The sequence below is a fragment of the Vigna unguiculata genome, chromosome 7 (assembly GCF_004118075.2).
Source record: "Vigna unguiculata cultivar IT97K-499-35 chromosome 7, ASM411807v1, whole genome shotgun sequence".
Lineage (NCBI taxonomy): Eukaryota > Viridiplantae > Streptophyta > Magnoliopsida > Fabales > Fabaceae > Vigna > Vigna unguiculata.
In genome coordinates, this window is record NC_040285.1 from 22,227,576 (window position 1) to 22,245,924 (window position 18,349).

The following is an 18,349-nucleotide window of genomic DNA, read 5'->3' on the forward strand; positions in this document are numbered from 1 at the left end:
TGCAAAAGCCATGGAATCTAACCTTAACTTGCCCTTTCGCCTTCCTCATTGGGAATTCTTCCTCTCATCTTTCTCTTCCACTTCTTTTTCATGTTGTCCAACCACATGATTCTCGAAACTCACTTTCCACCCATAGCAAAATCGACTTTGAAAAATAAGTTTTATGAAAATCCCATAAGGGAAAATGGAAAAGATCACGGTGGGAGCATCAAAATACTGTTTTTGCGAGGCCTATGGAAGGAGGTTGAGGGTGACATTGTGAGGGAATAATAAAAATAGGGTTTTGGAACTACCAAGAAGAGTTAACAACTATAATGAATTCAAAGGATAGACCTTTCCACACTGTTATGCACGACCTGCACTAAGGACCTTCGCCACCTCTATTCTCATCCTTGAACAAAGAATTAAGAACCCCCAATTATATGAGGTGAGAGAGAGAGAGTTGCATTGAGGAGAAAGAGAGTTGCACAAAGGAAAGAGAGACTCTAATTAGTTGATGTTTGTTGTCAATGACATTTAACATTACATCCCTTTATAAAGTATGGAGACAGAATTAGTAGATACTTTGAAGTAAGGACGAAATATAATTTTCGTCGATAGTTTGGAGAACAAAACCATATTTAACTCAAATCATATTACATGTAAGGTTTTAGAGGTGTTAATTTGACTTATGGACCATCTGACAAACCCAACCTACTTCTAAATTTGCCCCCATTTTATTGGTCCACCAAATGAGGGTCTAAGTCTTAGCCCTCTCTTAAAATGGGCAAGGGTTAGAGTTAGAATGGGTTTAACCCTACTAGAAGGTTTTAATTAATTCTTATATATAAGACCTTCAATTTGGGCGAAGTTCGAGCTGAGTTGTCTTAGGTTGAAGGGTCAATCCTTCAGCCTAGGATGACTCAACTTTACCCTTTACTTTCGGCCTAAGTCAACTTGAGTCGACCTTCAATTAGGATAGACTTAAGTTGACCTTCTGTCATTGTCAACTTGAGTTGACATTTAATCCTAACTAACTCGGCACGAACTTTGACTTGGGTTGACCCTCGATTCGGGCTAGCTAGATTTGACATTTTGTCTGGACTAACTCGACTCAACCTTCTAGTCTAGGATGACTCGGCTTGACTTTTTATCTTGGGTAGGCTCGGCATGACCTTCGATCTATTCAACTAGACTTGATTCTTCTATCTGATTGACTTGACTCAATTTTGTGGCCCAGCCGAGTCGACTCAAACTCTATCAATCTTAGCTTGCCCTTAGAAAAAACCTGACTTGATCCCAACTTTAACGACCTACTTGACTTGGTCTCTATTCAACTTTATCTATCTTGATTTAAGACCATTTTGCGTAGACCAACCCAAGAGTTATTCCTTATTTATGGGATCGTTGTTGCTATTTTGACCATTTAAACTATTTCTTATGTGGATTTTTTTGGTCTTGTATGCTTTTTTTACTTTGACCCACGTGGGTTAGCACCAAAGCTTATGAACTTGACTAGATTGACATATGTAATTTGATAAATAGAGATTCAAAAATAAATCCAAAAGTTAAAGAGGATTTGGATAAACCTTGACACCTTTTCTATTAAGAGTTCTATTAATATCATTTGTGTTCACTAACGGTAACAAAGAAGTGACAAAGAAGTTATATAAACGGTTTATAACAAAGAGTAACAAAAAAGATCTCAATTTGTCGACTTAGAGAGTTCCCTTTGAGCAATAGATAATAATATTTTGATCCATTTTTTTAATCACTTTTAACTCACCACTTCCATCATTCTTCAATTATCTATTTTGATTTTTTTTAGTGGTGTGATGTGATGATATATGGGTGATTTGAGTGGTGGATTTAAAAGTGAATAAAAAAAATGGGTCAAAATATCATTATCTGTACACAATGTCCTAGTAATTAAAAGCATCTTTAGATTCCTTGAGCTAACTTCCAATATGAAAATAAACCCTTTTCAGAGTGGTTGTTGTGTAATTAAGGTGGATAACTCAAAATAGAGAAAATGACAAATGGGTACAAATATAAGGTTTTGAAGTTCCCCTTTTATATATGAGAATTTTAATCAGGGAGAATGAAATGCAGGAGTTTAGATTAAAAGTTTGAGAAAAAAATATGTTCATGGACAAGAAATAGTCTCATTTATAAGTGAGATATTATTAAGTTAGTGTGATCGTCTTTACCTTTATTAATTTATAAAAAGCATTGTAAAAAAAAAAAAATGAAGCTTACAAAGTGAATTCTTATCAGGGAAAGGAATGGGAAATTCTTTAGGTGTGTTTGGTATAAAAGATGCGATGATTTTCAATAATATATACTCTTTGCAAAATGGGGTCGAAACTTGTTTCATCAAAAGGAAACATTAAAAGGGAAGATCTGTTATTTAAATACGGAACTAAAATCATTATATATTAATATTTAATTTAATATGTAATACATGAAAGATAAAATGTAAAAGAATCTCTATAATTGTCATCCAGGTAAAAATTATATATCTTTATACAATGTTTGGGATAATTCAAATAATGATTTTACATGAAACTAAAATCAGTACGTATACACAACTTTTACGAATATTTACTTCATGTGCTCCCAAATACATAAAGAAATCACCAGGTAACAAATAAATAATCAGGTAAATACTAAACATTGTTTCATCAATCGAAATGAAGAAAATAAAACTGTATTCAATTCGCTGTTAAAATGTTGGAAAAAAAAAGCATTAGTTATATTTTGTTTATCAAACTTAATCACCATTTTTATAATTTTTTTGCTAACTCTAATTTTAAATGTTCACTAATCCTTTCAAATCTTATAAATCTATAACAATGTTATTTTAATGATATAAATCCTAATATAAATTCATTAAAATCTAAACTAAAAAACAATAATTATAAAAGTTTATTTTATAAAAAATCTGATAAGTAGTTATACTTATATATTTTTTTTTAAATCCACAAAATTTGGTATCTTCTAAAATTTCAATACAATACATTCCTAAATATACAATATGCAAAAGTTGGCAAATACCGGAATTTTGCCTGTTGATGCAATTGGAGAAAATTACAAGTCTCTAATATTCTTTGGAGGCTACTAATATGTATTTTAAGATGTTCTGGAATAGTCGGCTGCAGCACAGAAAACAGAAACCAAACCAGCCATCCCAATCACCTGTGTCCAATTTCGCGTTCCAGCAGCAGCCGCAGCGCCAGCAACAGCACCACCAATCAAACCGTTGACCTGTCAAGGAAATTTAAAAGTAATTTCCAGCATATTATTGAACCATGTTCCACTTACATTGTTAATCACATCACAGTTGTTTAATGCCTACATATGCAACCATGCAAATAGTCCAGCACGCTTCCAAAACTATTATTTGTTTGGTTAAAATTATGAAACAGACCTTATTTCAACAGTTAGCTACGATTACAGCCTTCCTCAAACAGCTATTCAAAATAATAAGAAATCTGATTTCTTTTAGATTCTGGTTTTTTCTTTCAAAAACTTAGCAAAAACACCGAAATTGTTTTTTTAAATAAATAAATTGAAACAAATGAGATCCACAAGTCCAGATGGCCTTACGCATGCACATACAAAATTGACACATCTGCAAGAAAAGGGCTAGTAAAGTGAATTTGTTTCCTACCTCTGTATCAAAGGACAATGTTGTGGAAAGCTCGAGTAAATATGAACTAGGATATCACAATATCTGAAAAACTCTTTTATTAAGTAAAGGGTTAAATATGTTTTACTCCTTGATCTTGCACTACATGTGAAATTAAAAGTCTGTCAACTCTGAAATTTTGTGAACTACATACTCGTGAGCCAACAACATTAAGTATTTGGTGATGTGACAAACAGCATTGAAGCTAAAGGTTCTATTCCGGAGACCACATTGTTGTAGCCACTACCGTGGATCTAGGAACCGGCAGCGACGAGGCTTGATCTGGCGAAGGGTGAGATGGAGCATGCCCCGACGATGCAGGGACAATTTCTTGTGCAACATAATTTCTATATAATTAGCAGCTACAACAGTTTGCTTCCTGGGTGCTTGCCTTCCTGCGACATCATTTATGGTCTAGGGAACTTTTTGGGGTTGAGAGTGATGCCAGTGTAGCTGAAACTATTCAACACTATTCAACACCGTTTACCAATCACCAAATGCTTAATGTTGTTAGCTCAGGAGGATGTCATCCATGGATTGATAAAGTATAGGGGTGAAATTGATCCAAACTTTTCAAGAGGGACGAATTCCAATGTCACATGTAAGTTTAATAAATAAAAACATATTTAATCTTTAAATTAAGTACAAAATGCATTAGGCGAGGTTTTGGTTGGAACATCCTATATATTGAAACTGAGGTGCTATGATTCTTCCTAGCAAGCAAAATATTTGTAAAGACACTAGAGCAAGGACCGATTTTGGTTTTGATGTTCAGGTAAGATCTTACTTGAACAATCGATAAGAGGATGTTAACAAATGCAATGTGATGTGAGACCAGAGATATATGCAATGTGAAACCCATAACAAAAAAGAGCTGTGCAAGGGCAGCAGAATATGAAATGTGAGACCAGCCTAGTCCTTGTCGATTTTACTATTCAAGTATTATATGTAAGACAGTAACGCAAACATTGGAGTTCATATTGAAACACAACCATTTCAATTGAAAATGGCACTGCATCTTCGGAATTGTGAGGCAAGTTGTATCAAAGTAGTACCCCAAATGTATCAATCAACTAAATTTTAAAAAGTAAAACTCAAGGTACTCACAAGATGTATCTAGGAATACTGCACATGTGCGACATTAATATTTTTTTGCCAATTTTGGACTACCTGGGCTGATCATCAGTCGGCCTACACCTATTCATCTTTGATTACTTGAGTGGAGTGTCTTTGCAGGTATACACCCTGTTTCCTTCATGGCTAACCTGGAGGGAAGCTCTCCGACATCACAAAGCAGTATTTGGGGCTGCCCATCAAGTCTATCAAAGAATAACTAGTTATAGATATCTAAACGCCTGACAAAACTGAAGGAATGTCTAAACCAATCGGAGCACTTCTATTTGCATTCCTAGAAGTGCACATACTATTTCCTTGTACTATCCTTAAAGAGCAAAGTCCAAGCTATGTTACAGATCTTGCATTGTCGGAAAAATTACGGGTCTAAGCTTCATTATGGATGAGAAGAGAGCACTTTACTCTCTCAGGTGTCTAAAATATGTACCTAGGCATATTGTACATGTGCAACCTTAATATTTTTTGCCAATTTTGGACTACATGGGCTGGATAGGTAGGAACATTCATATCCCCGCCTATACTCATTCGTCTTTGGTTACTAGAGTAGATTGTCTTTGCAGACATCACAGTGCATCTGAATCCTAAACCATAAATCTTGATATTTATAAACTGTGAGAAAGCTCTCGGTCATCACCAAGCAGTGTTGAGATCACCCACCAGGTATAGCAAAGAAAAATTACAGATATCAACACAACTGGCATGACTGAAGCAACGTATAAACCAATCCAGCAAGAGAAGCATAAAATCATCATTCATTGTCGTTACAAGAAAAGCATAAACTCGATTTCCTGACATTATCATTAAAGAGCAAAATCTAAGCTTCATTACAGGTCTAGAATGGTTGAAAAACGACTACGCTGTAGTGCTGTGGCACCACTTGCATTGCACAGTTACAAAATCTATATTTCGTCATATGATGATTGAATATTTTCTTTATCATTTGGAAACTAAAGCGAAAGGCTCAAGAGAAAGAACGAGTGAACTAACCCAATCATTCCGTCCCCTGTATTTCTGAACCCCGCATCGCGTAATGCTGAAAACGCCGGCCACAACCCCTAAAACCCCAAATCAAGCAACGTTAACGCCACAATAAGATTCTTACACAGCCCAAACACCATCTTGAGCATAGATAGATTACCGCATCGAATCCCAAAACTGCGAACCGAGTTTGCCTGATATTAGCAAGCAAAATATGTCATCAATTAAAAGAAAACCCTACCACCAGCTTTCAAAAATTTGATAAAAGAAAATCATTTACCACATAAGAAGCTTTAGCAATGCCTGTTAGACCTGCACACATAAATGGATGGTCACGAATTAGCAATTGAAAAATATCGGAGGATCCATAGTAAGAAAAAAGCCGCATTAGTAGTCCCCACGTATAAAAGAAAATTACCCTGTTGACGAGCGTCGTAGGGACCAGAGCACAAGCCCCAGATTGCACCGGCCTGAAGAACAAATCAGAGTTTCTTTCATTAGGTCTATTCATTTTCTATTGAAACAAGTAGGAATAAAAGATGTTACCGCTCCGACACGAATTATAGCCTCGACGGCGAGGGAGGAGCACGGAGCGACGCCGTCCAAGTTTTCTTCCATTTTCTTTCCGTCGCCACGTAGGCGCGTAGAAGAGAACAGCTACGGAGGGGAACGTTTTACACAACTGGGCCTGCTTTTTTGGATCTCGGCCCATTATAATTTTTTTCTGCCCAAGTATTTTTGGACTGGGCTTACAATAAACAGTTAAAACGGCAGGTGCTGCTGCCGTTTCACACCACATAAACCCTAATTTATATCGGTTCTGTGTTTGTGCGTCTGCTGGAATAGAACAGCAAGGGAGGGGAACGTTTTACACAACTGGGCCTGCTCTTTTGGATCTCGGTCCATTATAATTTTTTTTTGCCAAGTATTTTGGACTGGACTTATAATAAACAGTTAAAACGACATGTGCGGCTGCCGTTTTACACCATATAAACCCTAGTTTATATTGGTTTCTGTGTTTGTGCCTCTGCTGCTTATCACAGTCACGAGGGAGACAGTGTGCGTGTTAGAGAGAGGTGCGAAAATGAGCGGAGCCAAGGGGAAGAAGAAGGGAGCAAGCTTCGTGATCGATTGCGCGAAGCCGGTGGAGGACAAGATTATGGACATTGCTTCTCTCGAGAAGTTTCTTCAAGAGAGGATTAAGGTCGGCGGCAAGGCCGGTGCACTCGGCGATTCCGTTACTGTCACACGGGACAAGAACAAGATCACCGTTACCTCCGACAGCAACTTCTCTAAAAGGTTCATTCTTCTTCTTCTTTTTCTAATTTCCAATTCATCATGCTGCTCTTGTATGCGTTTCCTTTCATGTGAGTGGATTTTTAAACCGCAATAGCATTTATCAAAATCTTGGGGCTGTGTCTTTCCGTGTGGTTATTCATCGTTAGTTTATGTTACTGCTTATTTAGCTGAGATATCCTAATTTTGGAGAGATTAAATCTAGGACCCTGTTATTGACACTGAGATAAGAATACTAAGAAAAAGTGCTGAAAACTTAAGATAAAGCTTCATGTGTTTTAGGGTTTCTCGTCCAAGTTTTTTAGCATATTCGCAAGTAATTTTGTACTGAGAGATTAGATAATGGGTATAATATTGAATTTGGTAATAATGTTGTGAAGTGCTACAGTTATTTGTACGCTTATGATTTAACCGTGTACTATTCAAAAGGGTTTTTTTTTTGTGCTTATGTTGTGAATAGTCACATTGTTTACCTGTTGTATGTACGCTTTATCCTGTTTGTATTATGAAAATATTGCCTTGAGTTCACAAAAGGATTACCTTATCATATCTTACTCTAAGCGACAAAGTTGTGACTTGTCAGAGTCTTTGAAGAAAAGGCTAATAAGCCTGAAGCCTCAGGCTTGACTGGGGATGTGAGTGTGATTAAGTATCTTTGATAGTATGCTGTAATTTGGTTTCTCTTAAACCCTCGCATGAATTAAACTCTTCTTTGTAGTCCAATTTCTTTGGGTGCTAGTACTTTCCTTTTCTTATATATTTTCAATTCATCAAACCTTTCTCAGGTATCTGAAATATTTGACCAAGAAGTACTTGAAAAAGCACAATGTTAGGGATTGGCTTCGGGTGATTGCATCCAACAAGGACAGGAATGTCTATGAGTTGAGATATTTCAACATTGCTGAGAATGAGGGTGAAGAGGAAGACTGAAGATCCAATTCTCTGTCTTGAGTCATTTCCCTTAGGATTAGTAATTGTGGAGACTCTTTTTATCATGTGTTGTTTATTGACTTGTTACTGGTTGTTTAAATATTCCTGTGTTTAATTTGGAATCGACTTTGTGCCTTCATATGAAGTTTTATACTGATTATTTAAGAGGTTTTTATTAAAATCAGATGTTTATTTTGGGTACCATTTACCATTACAGTGGGAGAGGTTATTTAGTTTTCGCCCTCCAATGAGGCATAAAATGTTTTTGTTTTTAACCTTAAGCATTGTACTTCCTCGAATGTGGGTGTAATTGCTGGATAACACTCCATTTATCCAGTGACATCACAGAAAGTAGAACTGGCTGGTAGTTTTGGTGCAGAATGATATATCAAAATAAAAGGCTGAAGTAACTGAAAGGGAGAAATTAAGTTTTGTGCTAATCTTTATATAATGAAGTTTTACTTCTCCTTGTAGCTTAGAAAAAAAAATTTAAGATCTGTATAAACGTGGCTGAAATAGGGTAGTAATAAACTTGTTTTGTGAGAATGAATGTAGTATTTCGTGGTAGGAAATTGACGTAATGAGTCGAACAACATTCGATTATCCTATTTGGTCCTCTTTGACCTATAATAGAAATGATAAATGTTAAACTTTTTAATTATTATGAAAATAAAATATGTTGGTTTTTTTATGAAGTTTTATGTCAAAATTACGGAAAGATTTTTAAAAAAATTACGATATTTAAGTTGTGCATCGTGAAAACAATTTTTCCAACTAAAGTTGTGATTTACATAACATTTATGACTAATCATTAAAGTTGTAATTATAAATACAATTGAAAATTGAATGACAATGATATGCATGTCTCTCTCAAACCAATATGTAGATTTGTTGAGGTGTCAATACAATATGATAATATAATATTGAGGCTTTATGCTGAATAAGTACAAGTTTAGACTTTAGGAACTAGTCATATGTATGTCTCTTGGAGGTCATATGTAGGGGTGGCAAAATGGGCTGGGACCAATGGGCCAGCCCGTCAGCTCGTGCTAAAAGGAACGAGCTGGGTTGAAGATTTTAACCTGTCAGTCCGTTCTGGCCTGTCTCGTCCAGCCCGTCAACTTGACGGTCCAAAGTACGAGCCAGCCTGTCCTGGCCTGTTGGCCCGTTTTAAAAAAAGGGTTAAATATGTTTTTGGTCCCTCAAGTTTCAGCGAAAATTGAAATTAATCTCTCATCAAAACTTTTGACCAATTTAGTCATTCATCTTTGAAAATGTGTGAATTTAGTCCTTTTAACCAAATTTTGTTAAGTTTTTTTGATGTTTCAAGCGCATTTCATGATAATATTTAAATTATTTATATTGTTTGACACATTTTTGTTTCAATGTTAACTTAAATACTATCATGAAATGCGCTTGAAACGTCAAATAAACTTAACAAAATTTGGTTAAAAGGACTAAATTCACGCATTTTGAAAGATGAAGGACTAAATTGGTATAAAGTTTTGATGAGGGACTAATTCCAAAATTCACTAAAACTTGAGGGACCAAAAACATATTTAACTCTTAAAAAAATAAAATAAAATAAAAATAATTAAAAAGATTAATTTTTTAGATTATATATTTTAAATGTATAAATATATAATAGTATTGTAATTTAAATCATTAATACTTACAAATTAAGTTTGAATTATTAGTTATAATTGAATAATTTAATATGTAAATTTAATAATTATTTTAACTTATCTAATTAAAAACATTAACTAATCAATTAAAAGTTAAAATAATATTTTATTTGATTAAACATGACTTTAATAATAATTTATATGTATATATAAACAAATTTAAAAAATAAAACAAACTAAAAAATTTGAAAACTAATTAAAAAAAAAAAACTAGACGGGTCAGCCCGTCCCGGCCCGTTAGCCCGTCCTATACGGGACGGGTTGTTACTATTGGCCTGTTTCTGTTTGACGGGCCAGCCCAGCTTGACCTGTTTTTTGACGGGCCACATATGGGTCGGGCTGGCCCGTTTGCCACCCCTAGTCATATGTAGATTTGTAGGTGTTACATTCAATAAGTGCAAGCTTAGACTTCATGTGACTAATTGTACGTCTCTTGGAAGTAGACATGTAGATCCATAGTGTACGTCTCTTAGAAGTAGACATGTAGATCTATCCATAGGAAAGAGTTAGGATCAGGTTGAGGGGAGATGTTTCCATAAATAGTCTAGGTTAACATCGTTTATAAGAGGATCGCCCGTTTAGATCTCGAACTGAGGAGGATGTTAGGTTAAAAGATCATGTCACAAGACACATTCAAGAAACCGCTACATTATCATATATTTAGGTTGTCCAGGGAAATGTCGAATAATGCAGAGCGATTTTCCACTTAGAGGTCACGTATCTAAGTGGGACAACATGGGTAAACTAGCAAAATATTATTTAAGGAACAACAAGTTGTTGATACATGCACTGCTAGATCTTTAGACAAAACTTATGGGGTGTCAAGATAAAATGTTAAATATGTTTTTGGTCTATGAACTTTGACGCAAAATTTGAATTTGTTATTGCCTGAAACTTTAATACATTTCAGTAAACTTTAAATTAATAGATATAATCATTTAAACTCAATTACGTTATTTTGTTTGTGTTAAACGCGTTTTTCAACGTGTTGAAACGAGAGCATGTCAGACATAGTAAACAACTCAAATGTTAGCAAAAAACATGTATATACTTTAAAAAATTAAAGTAATTAGATTACAAGTGTCAGGTGGGTCACCAATTTATTGGGCCCAGACTGATTTAATTAAGAAAAATAAAATGATATTTTTTATGGCTCCTAACCCATTATGCAATTTAAATATGTAACCCTATACGTACACTATGACACTATGCTCCGCTCCTGGATACATGAGAGTAGGGATGTCAAAAATATATGTACCTGTGGGTATCCGTGGATAAAATCTGCAATGGGTACGAAACAAATATTAAAAATGGATACCCGCTACCTGCGGGTACGGGTACTTTTGATACCCGCATGTTAACGGGGCGGGTACAAGTATCATAGTATCTGTACCCGTGGATACCTGTATCCGCTAAACTTTAATTCAAAAAGTACCCTTATATATATATATATATATATATATATATATATATATATATATATATATATATATATATTACTACTTTTTTCTAAGTTGCATATCTTGTCTTGTCTTTTGTATTCATTCTTCCAGCTTCGTACTGGTACGTGGTCTCCTTTCAAATACACCCCTTGACATTCTTCTCTTTCCCTTCTTTGAAATTGGGCATATACATCAAACCCTATATAGACAATGATGTTTATGGTATGCTTGTTGTCAAATGATGAAGCCAAAATAAGAATAATTGGCATGTGACAGTTGAGGTTTATTATTTGATTATTTTTCAGGAATCAATCGAAAAAGTGAGCTTGTTGATCAAAACACTAATTAAAGAATTTCCATTGTATTGAACGTCATTTTATATTTATTTTTATAATTATTTGGACTTGTATGGACTTGAGTTTGTTTGAACTTTATTTGAAATTTTCAACAGTGATATATTTTATTTTATTTTATTTGAATTTATGGTTAAATATTTATTTTTAAATAATTTTGTAAATATCCGCGGGTACCCGTGGATACCTGCGGATATGAAAAAAATAGATGGGTACCCGCATAACGGATACCTGACGGATATGGGTACGGGTATGGGACAGATATTTATTCAACGGGTAGGGTACGGGAGAACTACTACCCGTACCCTACCCGCCCCATTGACATCCCTACATGAGAGTAGGGGCAGAGCTTTGCAGGAACAAGCGGGGGCCACGACCCTCCTCCCCAATGTTTTCAATTTTTTTTAACTTTTTTTATTTTTTTAAATTATGTGTTTAAAATTTTTTAAATTATGTACATTCTTTTAATTTTTGTAAATTATTTGTATCTTTTTTTAAATTAGGTAGTAATATATTGAAAAATTAATGTAAATTAAATTACATATTTTTTTATTTCTTTTATAAAACACAATATTTAATGTTAATAAATAGTAAAACATAAAACCAAATATAATAAATTAAAAAGTATTATTAAGATACTTTTCATTTTATCTTCTCATTCTCGAGTTTTTCATATGTTGTACTCACCTCTCACCCTTAATTTCTTTTGTTATCAAAGAAGAAATCAAGTTAAACAAAAACTCATTATTTTTGTCCTCATCTTTTATATCTTTTCTCCCATTCTTAAAGAAAAAAAAGTAATTTTCTCTTGCCTCACCTGGTAATGAAATACTTGTTTAATATTTAGCACTGTTTTTTTTATCTCATGACATTTTGTATATTATTTTTTATGAATATAGAAGAGTAAGTAATATATTATATGATTTTTTTATAGACAATTTTGAAGTGGGCTCGATTATCATAATTGTTTTTAGTAATTATGTCTCTCAATTTTTTATTACCCATACTCGACGGATATGGGTACGGGTATGAGACAGATATTTATTCAACGGGTAGGGTACGGGGGAACTACTACCCGTACCCTACCCGCCCCATTGACATCCCTACATGAGAGTAGGGGCAGAGCTTTACAGGAACAAGTGGGGGCCACGACCCTCCTCCCCAATGTTTTCAATTTTTTTTAACTTTTTTTATTTTTTTAAATTATGTGTTTAAAATTTTTTAAATTATGTACATTCTTTTAATTTTTGTAAATTATTTGTATCTTTTTTTAAATTAGGTAGTAGTATATTGAAAAATTAATGTAAATTAAATTAGATATTTTTTTATTTCTTTTATAAAACACAATATTTAATGTTAATAAATAGTAAAACATAAAATCAAATATAATAAATTAAAAAGTATTATCAAGATACTTTTCATTTTATCTTCTCATTCTCGAGTTTTTCATATGTTGTACTCACCTCTCACCCTTACTTAATTTCTTTTGTTATCAAAGAAGAAATCAAGTTAAACAAAAACTCATTATTTTTGTCCTCATCTTTTATATCTTTTCTCCCATTCTTAAAGAAAAAAAAGTAATTTTCTCTTGTCGTAATGAAATACTTGTTTAATATTTAGCACTGTTTTTTTTTATCTCATGATATTTTGTATATTATTTTTTATGAATATAGAAGAGTAAGTAATATATTATATGATTTTTTTATAGACAATTTTGAAGTGGGCTCGATTATTTTAATTGTTTTTAGTAATTATGTCTCTCAATTTTTTATTAAATTATGATAAATTATTTTTTAATCTTAAACTTGTTTTTTAAATAGGTATATTATGGAAAATAGAAGAATAAATTCATTTTTTAAGATTGATAAAAGAAAAGTAAAGATTAAAACAGGACAATATCGTTGTTTATCGCATAACAATGAAATGAAATACATGACTCTTGAATCGATATATGTGCACATTAGTAAGATGGAAAATTAATATTTTGCAAATAATATGGTTATTTATATTGAAAAAAATATATCTGAACAATTTGTTATGATTGAATTATTTGACAAGGTATGTGTAGTTTCTTTTATAGTAATAGCTATACTAGATTTGTATTCATTTTTATTGAATTAGTGATAGTAATATTAAATATATAAATTTTAAGTATATTATTTTTGCTACCTTAGAAATTTTGGTCAAGATGGGAGAGAATTAACTACACAAAACACAGTAAATATCTTTACCTATACTTGTTCTAGAGTTCAGGCCGAAACAAATGTGATCATCACATTTAAGGGAGTCGGCCAAAAATTTTATGTGTGGATCACAACTTTGGTTGGTCACAACTTCACATGAAGAAGTGAATTTGTCCATTAATCAAAAGATGTTATTAAATTTATAAAAATTATATTCTCAAAAATATCTGTATAATCTAGAAAATAAAATAATTTATATCAATAAAGGTAAAATTTATATTAAGATGTGTACATAAAAAAAATTATTAATACTAATCTTCTTTATTAATAACTAACGAAAACACATATCTTGTCGTGCCTGTATGTTCACATTTTTATATATCTAAATTTATAATATTGAAAATAATCAAAGATAATTTATCATAGGTTTATGTAAATTTAAATTGATTGAAAAAATAACAGTAAATAAAAAATTCATAAGATTGTGCATTTAAGTAATGTCTAATACATTTAACTAAGATTTGAGAATAATGTAATATATGTGATCGAGACTATGCTACTTCTCTATAAATTAAGATAAGTAGTAATAAATTAGGTTAATGAAAATGCATGAAGTATTATGGATAGTATATGGGTTTCCTATCCGATGAACTCCAATGGTGGTCCTTTAAACCGCAGGAGTATCATGGTTGGCATAGGTAACGAATAATGCGTGGCTGGAGGAAGTGGATATCATATACACACCCGAGTCTTCACCTCTCCCACCCTAATATTCAATCATTCGTGTGGAACAACCTCATTCGAGCCAGCTCCGAAAGCAGAGTTGAAAATTCAGCCTTTCCTTCACCACTCTCACTCTACATTCGCATGCGCCTGCATGCCGTGCTCCCTGATCTTCACACCTTCCCATTCCTTCTCCAATCCATCAACAACCCTATTCCAGCACGCCAACTTCACGCTCAAATTTTCCTCCTTGGCCTTGCTCACAACCCTTTTGTTCAAACCTCCCTTATCAATGTCTATTCTACCTGTGCCACCCTTACCTTCGCCCGCCAACTGTTCGACGAAATTACACAACCCGACTTACCCTCCTGGAACGCCATCATCAACGCCAGTGCCAAAGCCGGCATGATTCACATTGCGCGGAAAATGTTCGATCAAATGCCTGAGAGGAACGTCATTTCGTGGAGCTGCATGATTCACGGTTACGTAACCTGTGGCGAGTACAAGGCGGCGCTTTCTCTGTTTCGTAGGCTCCACACGTTGGAAGGAAGTAAACTCAGACCCAATGAGTTCACCTTGTCATCAGTGCTCTCAGCTTGTGCGAGGTTAGGTGCCTTTCAGCATGGGAAGTGGCTTCATGCTTACGTTTACAGAAGTGGGATGAAAATCGGTGGTGTGATCGGGACGTCTTTGATAGACATGTATGCCAAATGTGGGAGCATTGGAAGGGCGAAATGCATATTTGATAAGATGGGTCGTGAAAAGGATGTAATGGCTTGGAGTGCAATGGTTGCTGCTTTTGCCATGAACGGACTCTCGGAGGAATGCCTTGATCTGTTTGCAAGGATGGTAAATGATGGAGTGAGGCCAAATGCTGTGACGTTTGTGGGTGTTCTTTGTGCTTGTGTGCACGGAGGGTTGGTTAATGAAGGAGAGGAATATTTCGAGAGGATGTTGAATCAGTATTGTATTAGTCCTACGATTCAACACTATGGTTGCATGGTGGATTTATACAGCAGAGCTGATCGTTTTGAAGATGCTTGGAATGTGGTGAAATCAATGCCTATGAAACCGGATGAGATGATATGGGGAGCTATGCTTAGTGGAGCTAGCATGCATGGGGACATTAAAACTTGTGAGGTATCGGTAACGAAGGTTCTTGAGTTGGACCCCACAAATAGTAGTGCCTATGTGCTTCTTTCTAACGTGTATGCCAAGCTGGAACGGAGGAAGGAAGCGAGGCATTTGAGGGAGCTTATGGAGGTTAGGGGTATCAAGAAAGTTCCAGGGTGTAGTTTGGTTGAGATAGATGGCGTTATTCGTGAGTTTTTTGCGGGGGATAATTCTCATCCAGAAACGCAAGAAATGAATAGAATGCTCGATGAGATCATGAAGAGGGTGGAAAAGTATGGTCATGCACATACTACTGGAGAAGTATTGCTTGATTTGGATGAGGAAGGCTAGGCCATGGAGGCCTCCATCTTATTAGATCCCGTATTTCTTAACTTTTTAGTGTGATACGATGCTTAGATATATTCAAATAAAATTATGGGGTATAATATTTTCTAATATCAAGTCTACTGTTTTCTCAATTTATTTAGAAAGTCCATATGAATAGGATCATAGATCTTTGTACATATGTAATAAATATTTTTCTCAGAAAATTATTGATATATTTTATAATGAACATTGTGGTCTCTGATCAATTATTATTTATTTTAAAATTCTTTAAAGATAAAATGTCTAAAGTCAAGTCAAGTCGATTTAAATGGAAGACTTAATTGAGTCAACTTCAACAAATGTTCAGTTGAGTCAATTTGAACTGAAAATCAAGTCAAGTCGGTTTAGGTCAACGTACGGTAAGGTCGATCCAGGCCGAAGGTCAGAACAGGTCAATTTGGGTCAAAAGGATCGAGTTGGGTTGACCTAAGCCGAATGAGATGTCTTGCCAAGTTGACCCAAGTCACAGATCGGTCGGGTCGAAGGTCAAGACAAGTCAGCTTAGGATGGTCTAGTCAAGTCAGCTTCGACTGATGAGTCGACCCATACTGAAGGTTGAGTTGATTCGATTCAGGCTAGGTTAAGCCAATTCGGTCTAAACCAAAGGTCGAGCCAATTTTTCTTAGGTCGTGACAAGTTGACTTGATTTAAAGGTCGAGTCAATTCAATCAAGGCCAAATATTGAACTCATTCGACCCAAGACAAAGGTCGGGCGAGATGTGTTTGTTGGGTTGAAGGTCATGACAAGTCCGTATAAGGTCATGACAAGTTAGCTTAGGTTGAAGGTCCTGACAAGTCAATCCGAGCTGAAGGTTGAGACTAGTCAACTTAGGTCGTAGGTCATGACAACTATGCTCGAGCTGAAGGTCGGAATAAGTTAGCCGGAGTTGAAGGTCAAGTTGAGTCATCACAGGTCGAAAGTTGAGACAAAGGTCTAGAGTCCAATGTCGAGACGACTCGACTCAATTCCACGGTAAGACGACTTAAGATTAGTCAACTCAAGTCAAAAGTCAAGTTAAGTCGACTCAATCTGAAAGGTAGAGTTGAGTTATCGAAAGTTTTAAAATACATTTGTCTTAATAGAAAAATTAAATTTCTTTATCCAAACAAGAAAAATAAAATGTAAGATATTTTAATTACTTCATCCAAACAAAAATATTTAAGAAATGAAAAGAATTCAATTATAAGAAATTCAAATACCATGTTAATTTTTAAATTAGGTAAATTTTTAACCTTTTACAGGAATTGAATAAGTTAAAATTTTAACCTTTTTATAGGAATTAAATTAGGTAAATTTTTAACTTTTTTATAAAATACATCATTTAATGTCAATAAATAGTAAAACAAAATTAAATCTAATAAATAATAAAAAGCTTATTAATTTTTATTTTATTTTCTCTCCTTTTGCCTTTTTATTTTCACTCTTTTACCATGCTTTTTTTTCTGTTTTGTGGAGAGGAAAAAAATGAAGTTAAATATAAATTTATTATTTTTGTTCTCATTTCTCATATGTTTTGTTCTATTATAAAGAAAAAAGTGTAACTCTTTCTTGTTTCACTCCTTATTAAAATATTAGTTTCTTATCTAATGAGTCTTTTGTAAAAGAATTTTTTATGCACACGAAGAAAGACTCAGCTATCATGTATTTTTTATAACCAGATTTTAATTCATACTTGATTATCATATATTTCCCTTTTAATAATTACATCCCTCAATATTTAATTAGATTTTAATAGTTTACTTTTTAGTGTTATTTTTTTTTTTAAATAAGTATGCTTATGAAAAATAGAAGAATAGATTTACATTCAATTTTTTTCACTTATTCCAAAGTATGATATTATTGAGCATGATGTTATTGGTCCAATAATTTATTTTTGTTTTATTGATAACAATAATTAAATATATAAATTGAATGTATCTTTAGTTCCCTTAAAATTAGTGGTCAAGACCGGTCTTTTAAACAAATTTTAATATTTTGATCAAGCTATAATACATGGGTTAATAAATCAAAATGTTTTGTTTTTTCAAAAAGAAAAGAAAGAAAAAGGTGAAATTAATAAGTAGAAACAGAAATATAACGAAAGAAGCCACAACAAAAGCGAGATCAAAATAATTTTCAAGTTGTGTCACCTCCTTGTACCAATGTCTTTAGCTTATTTTCTTTCTTCCATCGCAATTTATCAGGTGAAATAATGATGTTTTGACTCTTTTTACTTCCTTTTAATCTATTATCTTTCATTCATTATATCATATTACTAAAAAAAAAATTATAATAGATAATTGAAGGATGATTAAAGTGGAAGACTAAAAGTAGGTGATAACATGATTTTTCTTTTTCTCTTTTCACAATATTGTTGCATTAGATATTAAATGTCTCTTCTCACATTGCATTAGATATTAAATGGGTATAAAAATTTATTTTCTTTGTTTGACATTTGAACCCATGGAATCTTGT

The 18,349-nt window shown here is 33.7% G+C and overlaps 3 protein-coding genes across 3 annotated transcripts; 2 read left to right on the top strand and 1 right to left on the bottom strand.

The window, feature by feature from the left end:
- Positions 1 to 2,918: 2,918 nt before the first annotated feature.
- Positions 2,919 to 6,465, bottom strand: LOC114191749 (outer envelope pore protein 16-4, chloroplastic). Its single transcript, XM_028081124.1, has 6 exons — positions 6,329 to 6,465; positions 6,201 to 6,252; positions 6,063 to 6,094; positions 5,943 to 5,976; positions 5,792 to 5,859; positions 2,919 to 3,246 (listed from the first exon to the last, which is right to left on the bottom strand). The coding sequence occupies exons 1-6, from the start codon at positions 6,398 to 6,400 to the stop codon at positions 3,112 to 3,114; spliced, it is 393 nt and encodes a 130-aa protein (XP_027936925.1). The 5' UTR covers positions 6,401 to 6,465; the 3' UTR covers positions 2,919 to 3,111.
- Positions 6,466 to 6,795: 330 nt separating this feature from the next.
- Positions 6,796 to 8,212, top strand: LOC114191750 (60S ribosomal protein L22-2-like). Its single transcript, XM_028081125.1, has 2 exons — positions 6,796 to 7,081; positions 7,864 to 8,212. The coding sequence occupies exons 1-2, from the start codon at positions 6,867 to 6,869 to the stop codon at positions 8,006 to 8,008; spliced, it is 360 nt and encodes a 119-aa protein (XP_027936926.1). The 5' UTR covers positions 6,796 to 6,866; the 3' UTR covers positions 8,009 to 8,212.
- Positions 8,213 to 14,286: 6,074 nt separating this feature from the next.
- Positions 14,287 to 16,030, top strand: LOC114190963 (pentatricopeptide repeat-containing protein At3g62890). The gene has a single exon (XM_028080061.1). The coding sequence runs from the start codon at positions 14,380 to 14,382 to the stop codon at positions 15,856 to 15,858; it is 1,479 nt and encodes a 492-aa protein (XP_027935862.1). The 5' UTR covers positions 14,287 to 14,379; the 3' UTR covers positions 15,859 to 16,030.
- The last annotated feature ends 2,319 nt before the right edge of the window (positions 16,031 to 18,349 follow it).

Bases quoted from the DNA above. Each gene is read 5' to 3' on its own strand.
- LOC114191750 (XM_028081125.1), top strand. From the start codon at position 6,867: ATGAGCGGAGCCAAGGGGAAGAAGAAGGGAGCAAGCTTCGTGATCGAT. The intron at 7,082-7,863 runs GTTCATTCTTCT...AACCTTTCTCAG, and splicing joins GACAGCAACTTCTCTAAAAG to GTATCTGAAATATTTGACCA.
- LOC114190963 (XM_028080061.1), top strand. From the start codon at position 14,380: ATGCGTGGCTGGAGGAAGTGGATATCATATACACACCCGAGTCTTCAC.
- LOC114191749 (XM_028081124.1), bottom strand. From the start codon at position 6,400: ATGGAAGAAAACTTGGACGGCGTCGCTCCGTGCTCCTCCCTCGCCGTC. The intron at 6,253-6,328 runs GTAACATCTTTT...TTTGTTCTTCAG, and splicing joins CTATAATTCGTGTCGGAGCG to GCCGGTGCAATCTGGGGCTT. The intron at 3,247-5,791 runs GTTAGTTCACTC...TTTCCTTGACAG, and splicing joins ACAGGGGACGGAATGATTGG to GTCAACGGTTTGATTGGTGG.